This window comes from Athene cunicularia, assembly GCF_003259725.1.
Source record: "Athene cunicularia isolate RWA chromosome 19 unlocalized genomic scaffold, athCun1 chr19_part1, whole genome shotgun sequence".
Taxonomy (NCBI): domain Eukaryota; kingdom Metazoa; phylum Chordata; class Aves; order Strigiformes; family Strigidae; genus Athene; species Athene cunicularia.
This window is the reverse complement of record NW_020799124.1, coordinates 6,261,589-6,274,128: the sequence shown is the minus strand read 5'-3', so window position 1 is coordinate 6,274,128 and position 12,540 is coordinate 6,261,589. Positions and strand designations below refer to the sequence as shown.

At 42.1% G+C, this 12,540-nt stretch overlaps 1 protein-coding gene across 1 annotated transcript in view; it reads left to right on the top strand.

Moving 5' to 3' along the window:
• The window catches only part of TMEM248 (transmembrane protein 248), a 9,626-nt gene extending 2,202 nt beyond the window's left edge, over nt 1-7,424 (top strand). Inside the window, exons 3-7 of the mRNA XM_026861687.1 lie at nt 591-876; nt 2,138-2,288; nt 3,079-3,262; nt 3,731-3,874; nt 4,666-7,424. Of these exons, the coding sequence (XP_026717488.1) occupies nt 591-876; nt 2,138-2,288; nt 3,079-3,262; nt 3,731-3,874; nt 4,666-4,686 (786 nt within the window). The 3' untranslated portion in view covers nt 4,687-7,424. The remainder of the gene's footprint in view (nt 1-590; nt 877-2,137; nt 2,289-3,078; nt 3,263-3,730; nt 3,875-4,665) is intronic.
• The last annotated feature ends 5,116 nt before the right edge of the window (nt 7,425-12,540 follow it).

The window sequence follows — 12,540 nt, the reverse complement described above, 5'->3', positions numbered from 1 at the left end:
CAGCCCAAGAACCCTGTTATGGGAGTGTGTAGAGTCTTGCAGGAGATTTCATTTATACTTGCCTCTAATTTCATAAAGAAAGGGGCTGTTGGTATGAGTGTTTGAATAGTCTTGTTTTATTTTGGGGATGCGGCTGAATTATGTGACGTGGATCTTCCCTGCTATGACTAGAAGCCTTTCTTTTTCTTACTCTGTTGTGTCAGCTAGCTGCTTTGTGAAACTTCTTAGTTAGTAGTACTATTCTGTAATGAGGGAAACCTTGCTAGAAACTGTTCATACCCTGAGTGTGGTGAGAACGGACCAAGTTAGTCTGTTCCTTTTGTAGCTTAAAGGAGGATAATTCTGCTGCTGCGCTGAGCAGTGGTCAGACGGTGGCTGGGATTGAACATGTCTAACTTCTGTAAACAGCTTGTCCTGTTGTTGAGATAGCCATGGTGGTACTTGTGCTTGCTTTGTGAGCCATGTAATTTTTGTTAAATGGTTTGGAACCGCAGGCCTGATGGTACGTATCAAGGTCTGCACTGCTCTTTAGAAGTGGCAGCCAACAGTTAACTTGCTAATCTGATTGAAATCTTCACATTTGTTTTAAGGACTGGAATACTTTCCTCCTGAGGTTTAATGATTTGGACTTCTGTATATCTGAGAATGAAACCTTAAAGCATCTCATCAATGATACCACAACTCCAGAAAGTACCGTGACCAGTGGACAGGCGAGATCTTCTACACAGTCTCCACAGACTCTTGAGGACTCAGGTCCAATAAACATCTCTGTTGCAATCACATTGACGCTGGACCCACTCAGGCCGTTTGGCGGATATTCTCGCAATGTCACACATCTGAGTTCCACAATTTTTGGACACCAGATTGGACTCTCAGGTATGCAAGACTTGACTTTTATAAATTTGAATGATAAACTATATAGTCAAATAAAAATTCACCAGCGTATTATTGGTGAGATTAATCTTTTGCTTGGAACGTACATGTGTTTCCAGATCTGCTATGATCATATCCATACACCTACTCACCTGTTTGCTAGAAAAACTTTTCCCTGCATTCAGAATGGAAAACAACCTGCAGGTTTTCCAAGATGAGGCTTTGCAGTTTTAAATGATTAACCTAATGCCAATGGAAGGTAATTTTTAAGCCAACAAAATTCCAAGCAGCAAAAGCTTCTACAGTGACTATCTTGAGTTCTATCTTGATAGATCTGCAAGTCCTTAACTCATGTTTTAAAGGCATTAATGTATATACATTAGAGATACCAAGTAGCATGTTGCCAAAAAAAAAAAAAAGGTTATCTGAAATGCATACATGAATAAGCTTTAATATTGCAACCAGTAACAAAAAAGATGGTAACAATTTCTGTGGTGTGAAGAGACTGGTATGCTATGTGTCTGCCCTGCCGGTAAGTTTTGACAGGAGACTGTAGAAAATTAGTAGAAATTGATAGTAGGATCTCATGGAATTCTAGCTTTTAGCCTGGGTTGCAAATGCCTGAAGGTGTTTTGAACCTCAGAGAGCTGTGAAGACACATTTACCATAGCTGTAAATCTGCATTAATGTGTTTTATGTTATTGTTGTTACTGCTTTAAGAGCTATCAAATGCAAAGTTCCATTTGCAGTAGCCTGGATTTAGTTTCAGTATGAATATATCCATGTGGAGTTAACGTACACTACTTATCCTGCAGTTCAATATATGCTGGCACCTTTTTGTCTACATGAGTATCTCCAGTTTGAAAAGTAAGCACCAGAAAAAGCAAATGTGGAAAAAGTCTTTGGGAGGAGAAAGCCTAAAGATCAGTGATTTTTTTCCTTTCTAATAAAGTTCTCTGAACATGCATGAATTCACTTATAGTGAGTTTTTCCCTTCTGAATAGAGCCTCATCACTCTGTTTCTTCTGGGGGCAGGAGAGATTAGAAAGACCAGAAGCTGGGGGTTTTGTAGTTTGGTTTGATTTGGTTTTTAACTTTCTTTTTTGATCTCTTTGTTGATACTAAAGATCCTGGATGACTTCAAAGGTACAGATTCAGGATGATGGTTGCTGCCTTAGTCATTTGCATGTTGTCCTTATCCTAGTGATTGTTGCTCAGATACTTTTGTGAATGAAAACCAGCTTTTCTTCTCTCTCTCTCAAAGGCAGAGAATCCCATGAGGAGATAAATATTACATTCACCCTGCCTGCTGCTTGGAACTCAGATGACTGTGTTCTTCATGGCCACTGCGAGCAGGTTGTGTTCACAACCTGCATGACTGTGACAGCAGCCAGCAATGTATTTCCTGTCACAGTGTAAGTGCATTTTAAACGCTCCTTCATAGATTGGTTACTGGGTGATTTAATTCCTCTGCTGGTCCTCTGAGGTTGTCACTTTCTGATGAACTTTATTGTTGACTGTAGAAATTATGTACTTGCCTTCCTTCCCCCACAGTAAAAAACCCATCTTGAGACTTTTGCAGTCTTCTAGCAACACTATGTATTTTTTTCTGTAGATGTTTTGAACTATAGCACCTACTTGCCTTTAAGTGTGCTACCTGTGATTTAAACTTCACTAGGAACAAAGGAATCTGTGAATTTTTAAGAAAGATACTCTGTAATTTAGTTTCACTACCTTGCGTGAGAGCTAAGGTTTGACACTAAGGTTCTTTACCCTCTTCCCTGCTGAGAGATCAGTGTAAGCTGAATGCTGTTTTGCTACCATACCCCAGCAGGTACACACTTTCATCAAAATAGCTTCCCTTTGTCTTCTGTAGACTCTGACACTATTCAGTATACCCTGGAGAACCACCAGATAGATTCACTTGTCTGTGAAGCCTTATGAAAACCAGTGTTCTTCTCATTAGGCTGTGGGGTGTTGACTTACTGGAACAACATGTAGTTAAATTCTTATCTTAGTATAGGAATGATATGGCGTTTTTTTAATACACCCTTACAGTTAAGCTTTGTTTTTCGTTGTTGTTTTGGAAGGTCCAGAATAAAACTGTGTTTTATGCTGTTGTTGAAAAGTCTGGACTTGACTCAGTTCTCTTAATGAAAATGGAGAATGGCAATTGTGGTGCTAATTATTTCCGTTTTTCTGCAGTCAGCCACCACATTGTGTTCCGGAAACCTACAGCAATGCTACACTTTGGTACAAGATCTTTACCACAGCAAGGGACTCTAATACAAAATATGCACAAGATTATAACCCTTTCTGGTGTTACAAAGGAGCAATCGGAAAAGTGTATCATGCTTTAAATCCCAAACTAACTGTTATAGTTCCAGATGTAAGTGCCATAGTGATTTTATATGTTATGTTGAATAAATGTTTAGCTCTGGTTTAATTGAATATGGTTCTGTTCATCCTAAAATCACCGTATTCAGTGCTGGTTTATTATGTAGTGCAAGGGTTGAGACAGAGTTGGGTATGCTTTACCCGTGCTGGGCATAATGCTCTTCATGTAATCCCCATGTGCCTCACAGCTTTTAATGTCTGACATTAATATTTTGAAATCATTTGACAAAAGACACTGCCAGTATATGGGAAGAGATCTCTAGTACAGATTTTTAACATGAGGACCGTTTTGGCTCTCTGTGCCACAGTTAGGAATCACTTTCATTACTATGCCAGCTGGGTAAAGGGGAGAAAGTTGATTCATTAAGTAATTTCTGTGCTCATCTGATAATTATTGTTTTAATATAAAATGCCAGCTATTGGTGCATTGTCAGTAAATGGTTTTAATTCTCTGTTGCAGGATGATCGTTCTCTAATAAACCTGCATCTCATGCATACCAGTTACTTTCTTTTTGTGATGGTGATTACAATGTTCTGCTATGCAGTTATTAAAGGCAGACCAAGCAAACTGAGGCAAAGCAATACAGAATTCTGCTCTGAAAAGGTGAGTCTGTGTAATAACAAAACATTGACTATGATAAGAAAACATAGAAACCCCCCTTTTTTACATAGTACAGACTGGTTTTTCTTATCTCTGGAGATGTAGATTTAATCCCCTTTCAAAGAGACATGGGTGTTTCATTGTGGACTGTACAGATAGCTGCTACAAAATAAATATATGTGCTCCATAGATCCTGAAAGTTAAATGTCTCTCCTACAGAAGTGGATTCTTGCAGCTCAGTAGGTGCTGTAATGCAACTGTTCTGCCATAATTCTGACGTTGCACTGTTTTATATCAAGTATTGAATAGATGGCATTGAGTAGTTTTATTTATCTTTTATCACAACAGACTGAAAATTGCATCATTGTAATGGTTGTTAATCAGAATTAAATTGAAACCATGAGAAAGCTTTGAAACAGTCATTATTCAGTGCTGCACCAGAGACCTGCACTTTTCTTGAAGGATTAAATATGAATATATTTAATTGTGAAGTAGGAAGCTAATGTTGGCACCTTTAGATCATAATGATCTTTTGTAGTGTAAGCTGGTTTGGGTTTTTTGGTTTGGTTTTCGGTTTGTTGTTGGGGTTTTTTTGTGTTGCTTGTTGGGTTTTTTTTAATTGATAATGCTAAGTACAAAACACCTTCAGACTTTGGTTTTCTTTCCAAGTTAGATTTTTTCAAGGTTCTTTGAAAAGTCAAGGACAGATAGGCCAGCTGCATGGAGATAAGTAATATCACTGTTACAGGATTAAGAATTTGGCTTTAATTAAATGTTTTCTTTCTTTTGTTTAGGTTGCTTTGTCAGAAGCATAATCCATCCTCTACTTTTACTGAGAATGACTGAGAACCGTGATCATTGCCTGCTGAACCCAGAATGGGTCTTAACACTCTGTGAATACATTATCTTGCAATGTTGGTTTATTCCAACCAAAGACATTTCAAGTGCCTGTAATTGATTTGTACATATTTATAAAAGTATATTCAGAATAGGTCAGATGATGCACTTGTTCCGCATTGTAGTGCGGCCGGAAACTTTCAGTCTTTACCTGTGGACATAGCCGAATGTTTGTGTAGATATGTTTAGTGATATGGCTACATATAGTCAGAGCAAGATATTTTTGTCTAGCTGCATCTGGGCAGGTTAAGATGCCTTTGCAAGTGTCTCAAAGAAACCAACAGATCTTTGTTTTTTGCCCAATGATATGTACAGTGTGTTTGAAACAGTATGCACCTTTGATATAATACTGCATTTCCAAAGCCACCAATCTACTACATGAATTAAATGTGTATTTGTGTGGCCTAATACTTTCTTCCATTTGCTCCTTGCTTGCAAGAAAAGATATCAACGTTTTAGGGTTTTTTTGAAAAAAGGAATACATATTCACATTTTCATAGTGCTGTATTTAGGACAAAGTCGTGCTTTTATTCATAGTAAAAAAATGAAGAAGTGAAGTCCCATTTAAAAATGTTTCTTACTGAAAAGTGCTGTTTGATTTTTTTTTTTTTAATTTTTTTTTTCTTTATTTTTTCATTTGGCTTGCTGAATGCCGAGAAGTCAGCATAGAGACTATCTGGAAAGCTTTCCACTTGGCCTCCCATCTGCAGCCCTCAAACCAGGATTGTGCATCTCTGCTGCAGAGCAGCTTTCTGTGCTTTTTTTTTTTTTTTCTAGAAAGTGAAACTTAATAAAAAGATGTATTGTATGAACAGTCCGGGGCTCTGCACAGCCTTGGGCAAGTGCAAACAATGAAAGGAAAAGAAATCCCATAGTCTGGTATAAAGCTTCACTTTGGGACTCTCCATCCGTCTCTGAAGGGCAGCTGAAAATAACACTTTTATTAGCTTTGTCCTATTTCCATTTAATGCTGTCCGCTCAGGGGAAAATGACAAGGAGAGGACTAGGGCTGTTGTGATTCAGGTCAAAGAAACCACACAGTAAAATACATACTGTTCTCTCTGTCCATTCTTAAATCAGAGGTTTTATTCTGTGTGTCTCTCCCTTTCCCATTCTGGCTTTTGCTGTTTCTTTCTAGCTTCTTATTGAGCAGCCTCCTTAATTTTCATGAGTCAGGGTTTTCCTGCAGACATTTCCACCACTGCTTTTAAAATCTCACTGGTTGCCTTAATTGACCTTTCATCTTGTCTTTCAGCTTTCTTGTCAGATAGTACAACTGTAGGTCTGCATACATAAACATGTACTTTCTTCCCTTCTACTTTTGCTCTAAACCACACAAAAGAAGAAACCCAAGTCAGAATCTCACAGTCTCAGTTATGCTGGCATAAGATTCTTAGTTTATTATCTATAGACTTAGTTTATTACCTGCGAGTAATACCTACAGGTATTGCCTAATACCATACTATTGAATGGGACCCTGCTGGTCTGTATGTGTGGGACTTCAGTAAGTTCATGAGTCTTCAGAGTGTTTGAAGCGAAACAGTCACACTTTTCTTCAGAACATGTTTTCTTTATAGACTTTCAGTTACTTAAGTGGTATTAACTAACGTGTTTTTCTCCAGGAATGTTAAGGTAAAGCTTTCGAGGTGGCCTAGTTTGAAGTCTAGGGATAAAATGAAGCTTCCAGTTTTCTCCTGATGCTGCTGTGGGCTAATACTACTTCACTGAAATGAATCGGTGGAGTCCAAACAGGTAGACAGCTTCTCATGAAACCTTTGTGAGCTGTTCCTAATTCATGCATACCCAGCCTTCGGCATTAATACTGACTTCTAGAGTTGCCTGTGAGGGTGGCTTGATCTGGGACCAAAGGCAGGAATAGGAAACAGACTGGGGTGGTGTAGCAAATTCTGGAAATACCTAGAAAACACCCAGTATAAGACGACTCCCTTAAAAAAGCAAAGCCAAGTGTTTTCTGTTTCAGCAAATTAAAAATCACACTCCAAATATCCAAGCTTGGAATTTGGTCTGTTTTTTTTTTAATCTGGTTTTGCTGTTTGGTAATTAGAGGAGCCTGCTTTGCAGTTTATTACCCACCGTATTGAAGTACCCAGAAATACTGCAACCCACAAACGTAAAAGGGAAGATGTTCAGAGTTGTATTTTTTGGCCTTAGTTTATCCCTTTGCACCCCCGTATTGCAGCAGAGAGGTGAGGGTGTCCACTGAGTTGAAGTGCTGTAATACTGAGGAATATTGGATTGTTCTAGGCGCAATGTACAAAAGTTAATGCAGCCAAACAGAAGAGTAAAAACTTTTAATATTAAAGTTCAGATCATATTGATCTTTCCTTTTTTGTTTTCTTTTTCTTTTTAACTATGACTTGAATCAGTTTTGATTCTATTTGTACGTGTTTTCTTGTTCTTAGAAAGCTGCCATTTTCTTTTGCATTTTTCTTTGGCATTACATAGAAAATCTGAGCCTTGGTTTTCAACCCTCTGCAGGTGATTGTAGGGTTAAGATGGCTTTTTTGTTTTGTTCTTACATTTCACTTGTCTTGTTGCATGATGGTCAATAGCCAATTTGGAAATGACATTTCTCTCCTAGATTAATTTTGTGTTTGTAAGATGTGCATATTGCTTTGCAGAATAAAAACAATGAAGTTTATTCTGTTGTCTTTATTTCTACTGCCCAGTTGCCGTGGAGGTTTCAGAAATCACCTATGTCATAGGGACCATCGGAAGAAATTAGTAGTGAAAGTCCTCAATAGATAAGAATTTCAGACCCTTTGTGTGCCTGTGGTGCAGTGAGCACTTGAGGTAGACTTTTTTTTTTTCTTTATGTATTGTGGTGTAGGGAATGTAACCGGTGCCCAGCATGAGAAGTGCAGAATTTGTGACCTAGACCTTGATGATGATCATGCCTTCCACTGCCTCCTCACTACAAATGCTGTGTAACTTACTCAGCTGAACCAAGACTAGATGCTGAGTGTTTCAAAGTGCCTGCAGGTGGCTGTTGAAATGAAGATAATTTAACATGTTCAATTCTAGCTCCAGTTACTGTGCAGCTGGAACAAGTTGCACCTGCATGTTTTCAGTGCTTGAGAGAGTAGGAAAAACATACTTTGTTTTGCTCTTGGAAGCTTGTTAAAAGCTAAACACTGCATTTGACAAGTGCAAGAAGGCCAGCCTGTCTTGGTTTCTCTGAAGTACAGAGTTCAAAGCATCCAAATGGTGCCTATTCAAATCTGGTGGCAAATAGGAGCATTGTTTCATAATTTTTGCTGGGGAGCGGGACTCTTAAGAATTAATAGAAAAAAGTTATTTTAATGGAGTTCTCTTTGTACATGCCCTTGGTATGGCTCTAGGAAACCTGGCTAGTTCTGAAATGTCTGTCCTGAATGAGCATTATTGCCCTGTGGTAGCATGGTCTCAACTATGAGTGAGTCTGTCACTACTTTAGTTAGCAAAGCAGTCATCTTTGGCCTCCACTGAGTTCTGTCCCTCAGCCAGCAAAGAGGAAGAGAAAGGCAGTTGGACACGTATTCACTTGTTTTCTGTTAAACAAACTCTCTTTCATAACTCAAGCAGCCACTATTTGGCGAGTGCACAGCTTTGTTCAATGAGGTTTATAGAAGTGCAACTTCCTTGAAGAAAACCCTGTTTTCATAGTTCTTACTGCAGAGAGTTACACTTGAGTAAACTTAAAGGAGGATCTGCCATGAGTTCCCACTGGGGTAAAAGTACTTGGCAAATCAATGTGTGATTAGAACAAAAAGTAAAGGTGAGCAACCTGCTGCCTGGAATATTTCCCCAGCCTCTTGCATAGGGAAAGTCTTGCTGTAATTTAGTGCCATAGCCTTAAGTCAGGCTCTTTCAAAGCTCCCTCCTGGCTCTTGATAGTATGAGCAGCTTAAAACTAGGTGTTACAAGCAGGTAGTACAAGGGGTGGGTGGGGGGAAGGGCTGTTTTTGCTGATATTTCCAGGTGCTGGAAGGTTGGAAGGGTGGGGTGAGCAGAAGGGATTCATTTGATAACACTGTAATCAGGCTGTTTGCTCATAATGATGATGTTTGTTAACAAACTAAAATAAGAGCAATGAAAAATTATGTAAAGCTTGCTCATCTGGAAAAAATGCATGCACTGTGTTTGCAATCAGATTACATCTAACGTTAGCAGGCTGCTACAGATTGGGATGAGAAGTACCATCTGCCATCAGCAATGGCATTTCTTTAATCGGGTGCTTCGTGCCAAATATTTTGGTATTACATGAAAGTATTGCTGAAAATTAGGAACAGCATCTGTCTCCTTGCAGCAGCTCCTTCTTTTTGCAATCAAATTGCTTTAGCCTTCTTTTTAAAATGGAGAGTTCCAAAGAAATGTTCTCAAAAGTTCATATGAATGAGTATGCTGGCAGCTGCTGAAATTTGGATTGTAAATTCTCCTTTTCTCGTCCTTCCAGCCCCAATCAAAACTTTGCTAGTGATGAATTGTCTGGCAGACCGAGAGAATAAATCTAGCTAAAGGTAGAAACTCATGTTTCTGTTAACCTCTTGTGACTTGTCTTCTGTTAACCAGCTAACTCAGTGACTTTCAGACTTTTGATTTCTGAGCCCCACAGACTGCGCTCCTGGAAGATCCCTGAGAAGCTGCACATAAAGGTTCCTTTGTGGCATCCATCCTTTCTGTTAAGCTTTTGCCAACTTTTCAGATGTAGCCTGGGGACTGACCTTGAGGTGTTTGTTGAAAACAACTCAGCTAAATAAATAGCAGCAGTGCTGAGAAGCAAGGTGCAAGCTTGCTGGATTTGGATCTTCCTTCAGCACTGATGCTAAGCAGTGTCCCTGGCTCTCAGGAGATCTGGGTTCCTTGCTGTGCCTCGCTGGGTGACCGAGTAGGAGTGTTTGTAGGTCTCTGCCTCTCCTTTATAAAAGGCTTTTACAGCTCTAAGTGCTATGACCTTTACTGATAGAAGTAAACTTATCCTTGGCTAGAAAATGCATCCAGCTGACCATGCTGCTACAGGGAGGGGGAGGCTATATCCTAACCTGCAAGACTTCCTAGCAGAACCAATATTCCCTGTTTACCTTCTGAAGGTGTTTCTTTACAGGATGTTGAAGAAACAGTTGGGACCTAAGTATAGATTTCCTTGTGCTATCTCTATTGTTAGCTCCTTGCAACATGATTCTTGCACCTCGATGAAATAAATAACAACACAAGATTTAATCTGTAGCTACAAAAAAAAAAAAAAAAGACAATCCATAGACCAGCTTTTTCATAGACCTTATTAATGTTTGTGAATAAAACTTTTCACTATACATTATCATTTGAAAAGATCTGTTCTGGTAATGACCTCCATCTTCTAGCAAGAGGGTGCTCTACAGCAAGGAGGATGGTAATATCTTCTCTATGGACTTTGTATAAATCACACCATGGAGTTGTTGTGTCTGTGGGGAATGAGTGAGAGCCCAGGAGCAACCTGGGTAAGGTAAGTAACTGAAAAGTGTGGGTAAACCCCTCATATCCTTGTACCCATTTCAACCCACAGTCCTGTATGAACAAAACTGTCAGCTTGTGGCAGGCACAAATGGGTAAGAAATGTGATTTTGTGGCCCATAGTGGAGGCTGTGCTGCACGCATCTCCTCCCAGCAGCACTCACCACACCTCAGGCAGGATTTTCACCCTGGAGTTTCTTTCTTCTGGACTCTTACCCTCTCCTTTCTTTGGCAGCAGTGTTTGCTGAGGAGCTGGGGCCAGGTTACTGCCTGCTCTGTTGTGAAGGGTCTCTGATGGGTGTAATCACCATTTTGCAGAGCTATAAGGAAGAACTATCTCATGTAAACCACTGAGGGAGAGCTGGTCTGGCATTTATCTAGAACCAGACAGGCAGGGAGCCCTGGCCCAACACAGGTGGAGAAGGTTGTGGGGTGGAGCCTGGTCGTTACCCACAGGAGATGCTCATTGCTCCTCAGCTGGGCAGTGGGAGGCTGTGGTTGAGCTGGGGCAGTTGCCATCTGTTGCTCCTTGGCCAGCGAGGTGACTTGTCTCCTCAGGGAACCCTGGAGAGGTATTTCAGCCAGTAAATTGCTGGTTTGGGTGTAGTGGCTGAGTACAATCCTCGTAACTGTTTGGAAGTGAACTGGTTGTACTGGAGTTACTGGATTCCTCCAACTCTGTGAGTCCTTGCCGGAGGGGGCTGTAGGGGTGTTTCCAGCGGTGCCTTTGCTGGTGTAGGGCGAGACTGGGCTTCAGAGCGAGCAAAAAGGGGTTTAGGAGACTGTGGTCAGTGGGCTAAGGGCTTGCTACAGGGCTCAGAGCAATGCGGGTGGCTGAATGTGCTCCTCATCTTTGAGCCTTGCTCTCCTGAAAACCTGCTGTGTTCACTAAGGCTCGGGGAGGGAGGAAACAGCTTGAAAAATGAAGATTCCCAAGGAAATCCTTGGTGAGATCTGAGCTAATGTGGGTGACCTAGAGCCTGGAAACAAGGAGAAACCAAGAGCTGCCCTGGGTCAGGAAAAGAAGTTGGAAACTCCTGCGAGCAAATAATTTGTAGCACTGAGACAAACTGAAAACTGTCAGTTGGGCGAGGCGGGGGGGCTGCAGCCTGCGGGGGCTTTGCGGGTGAGCTGGAGGCCGGGAGCAAGGCGGTGGCACCCGGGCAGGGCTGAGAGCGGCTGCGGCGGGGTGGCAGCTCTCCCCGGGCAGCACCGCTAGATGGTAGCAAGAGCTCGGCCTTGAATTTTTTTAAGGCTTTGCCGGGCGGGGAACGGATCTGATGCCTTTGGGGAGCAGCGTTACCCCAAAGCTGCGCAGAGCAGGCACCTGGGAGGGGGTGTTTGTGCGAGGGGGTGGGATACACGAACCCCTTTGTGCTTCGGATCCTGCGGGGAAAGGGCAGGAAGGGGAAAATCAGCTCTGGCAAAGCTACACAAAGAAATCAGCAGCAGAGAGGGGGGTCTAAGGTGTCCTGAGCCCTGCTCAGGCTGGTAGGGGCTGTGTGTCCGTCTGTCTGTCCGTGGTGCCGCCCGACCCACTCGGAGCAGACTCAGCCAGAGCCCTTCGGGGACTCGGGTCAGTAGCTGATGCTCCTGGCACTGCCTGGTGCTCCAAGGGCCCTTTTCTTAGTGAAATGCTCCATCCCGGGGACCCCACAGCCCTCCTGGGGTGTCTGTGACCCCAAAGGGAGGTGGGAATATCCCTTGTTGGGGCTGCTGGGGAGTCGGGTTCTGCATCTGTTGGGTGTTGTGGCTGCATCTCCTGAACGAGCACAAGGAGCAAAGATAGGATGCTTGTCTCCTTCCTGAGAAATATTTCCTTGTCAGATGTTGTGGACCCCCCTAAAATAGGGGGGTTTCATTTAGGAAGGGATGAGAAGTTGTTTGAACAGCAGTTTTCCAGCCTTTTACCCCTGATGTTCCCAGGTGTTCATTTGGACTCAGTCAGTGCCCAGGTTTTTGCAGCAAGCTCAGGTGTAGGAGTGAAGATGGGATTTTTCAGCATAGTTGACTTTTTATCTGTAGCTTCTAGCCGAGGCCGTGCCCCTTGGCATCTCCGCTTGCACTGAACCCAGCTGAGGTGCCGATGGGGAAAGGGAGAGCTGAGGTGTTCCCAGCCAGGGCACAGAGACCTGCTGGGTTTAGGGGGGCTCTGGATGCCAGCCAGGAGCGTGCCTGTGCTGCTCCCCTCCTGCAGTCCTGCTCTCCACCACGTCCCCACGCAGGAGACCATACCGTGCTGAGACACCTTCTTCCTGACAAAATGCCTTGTCTCTTAGCAT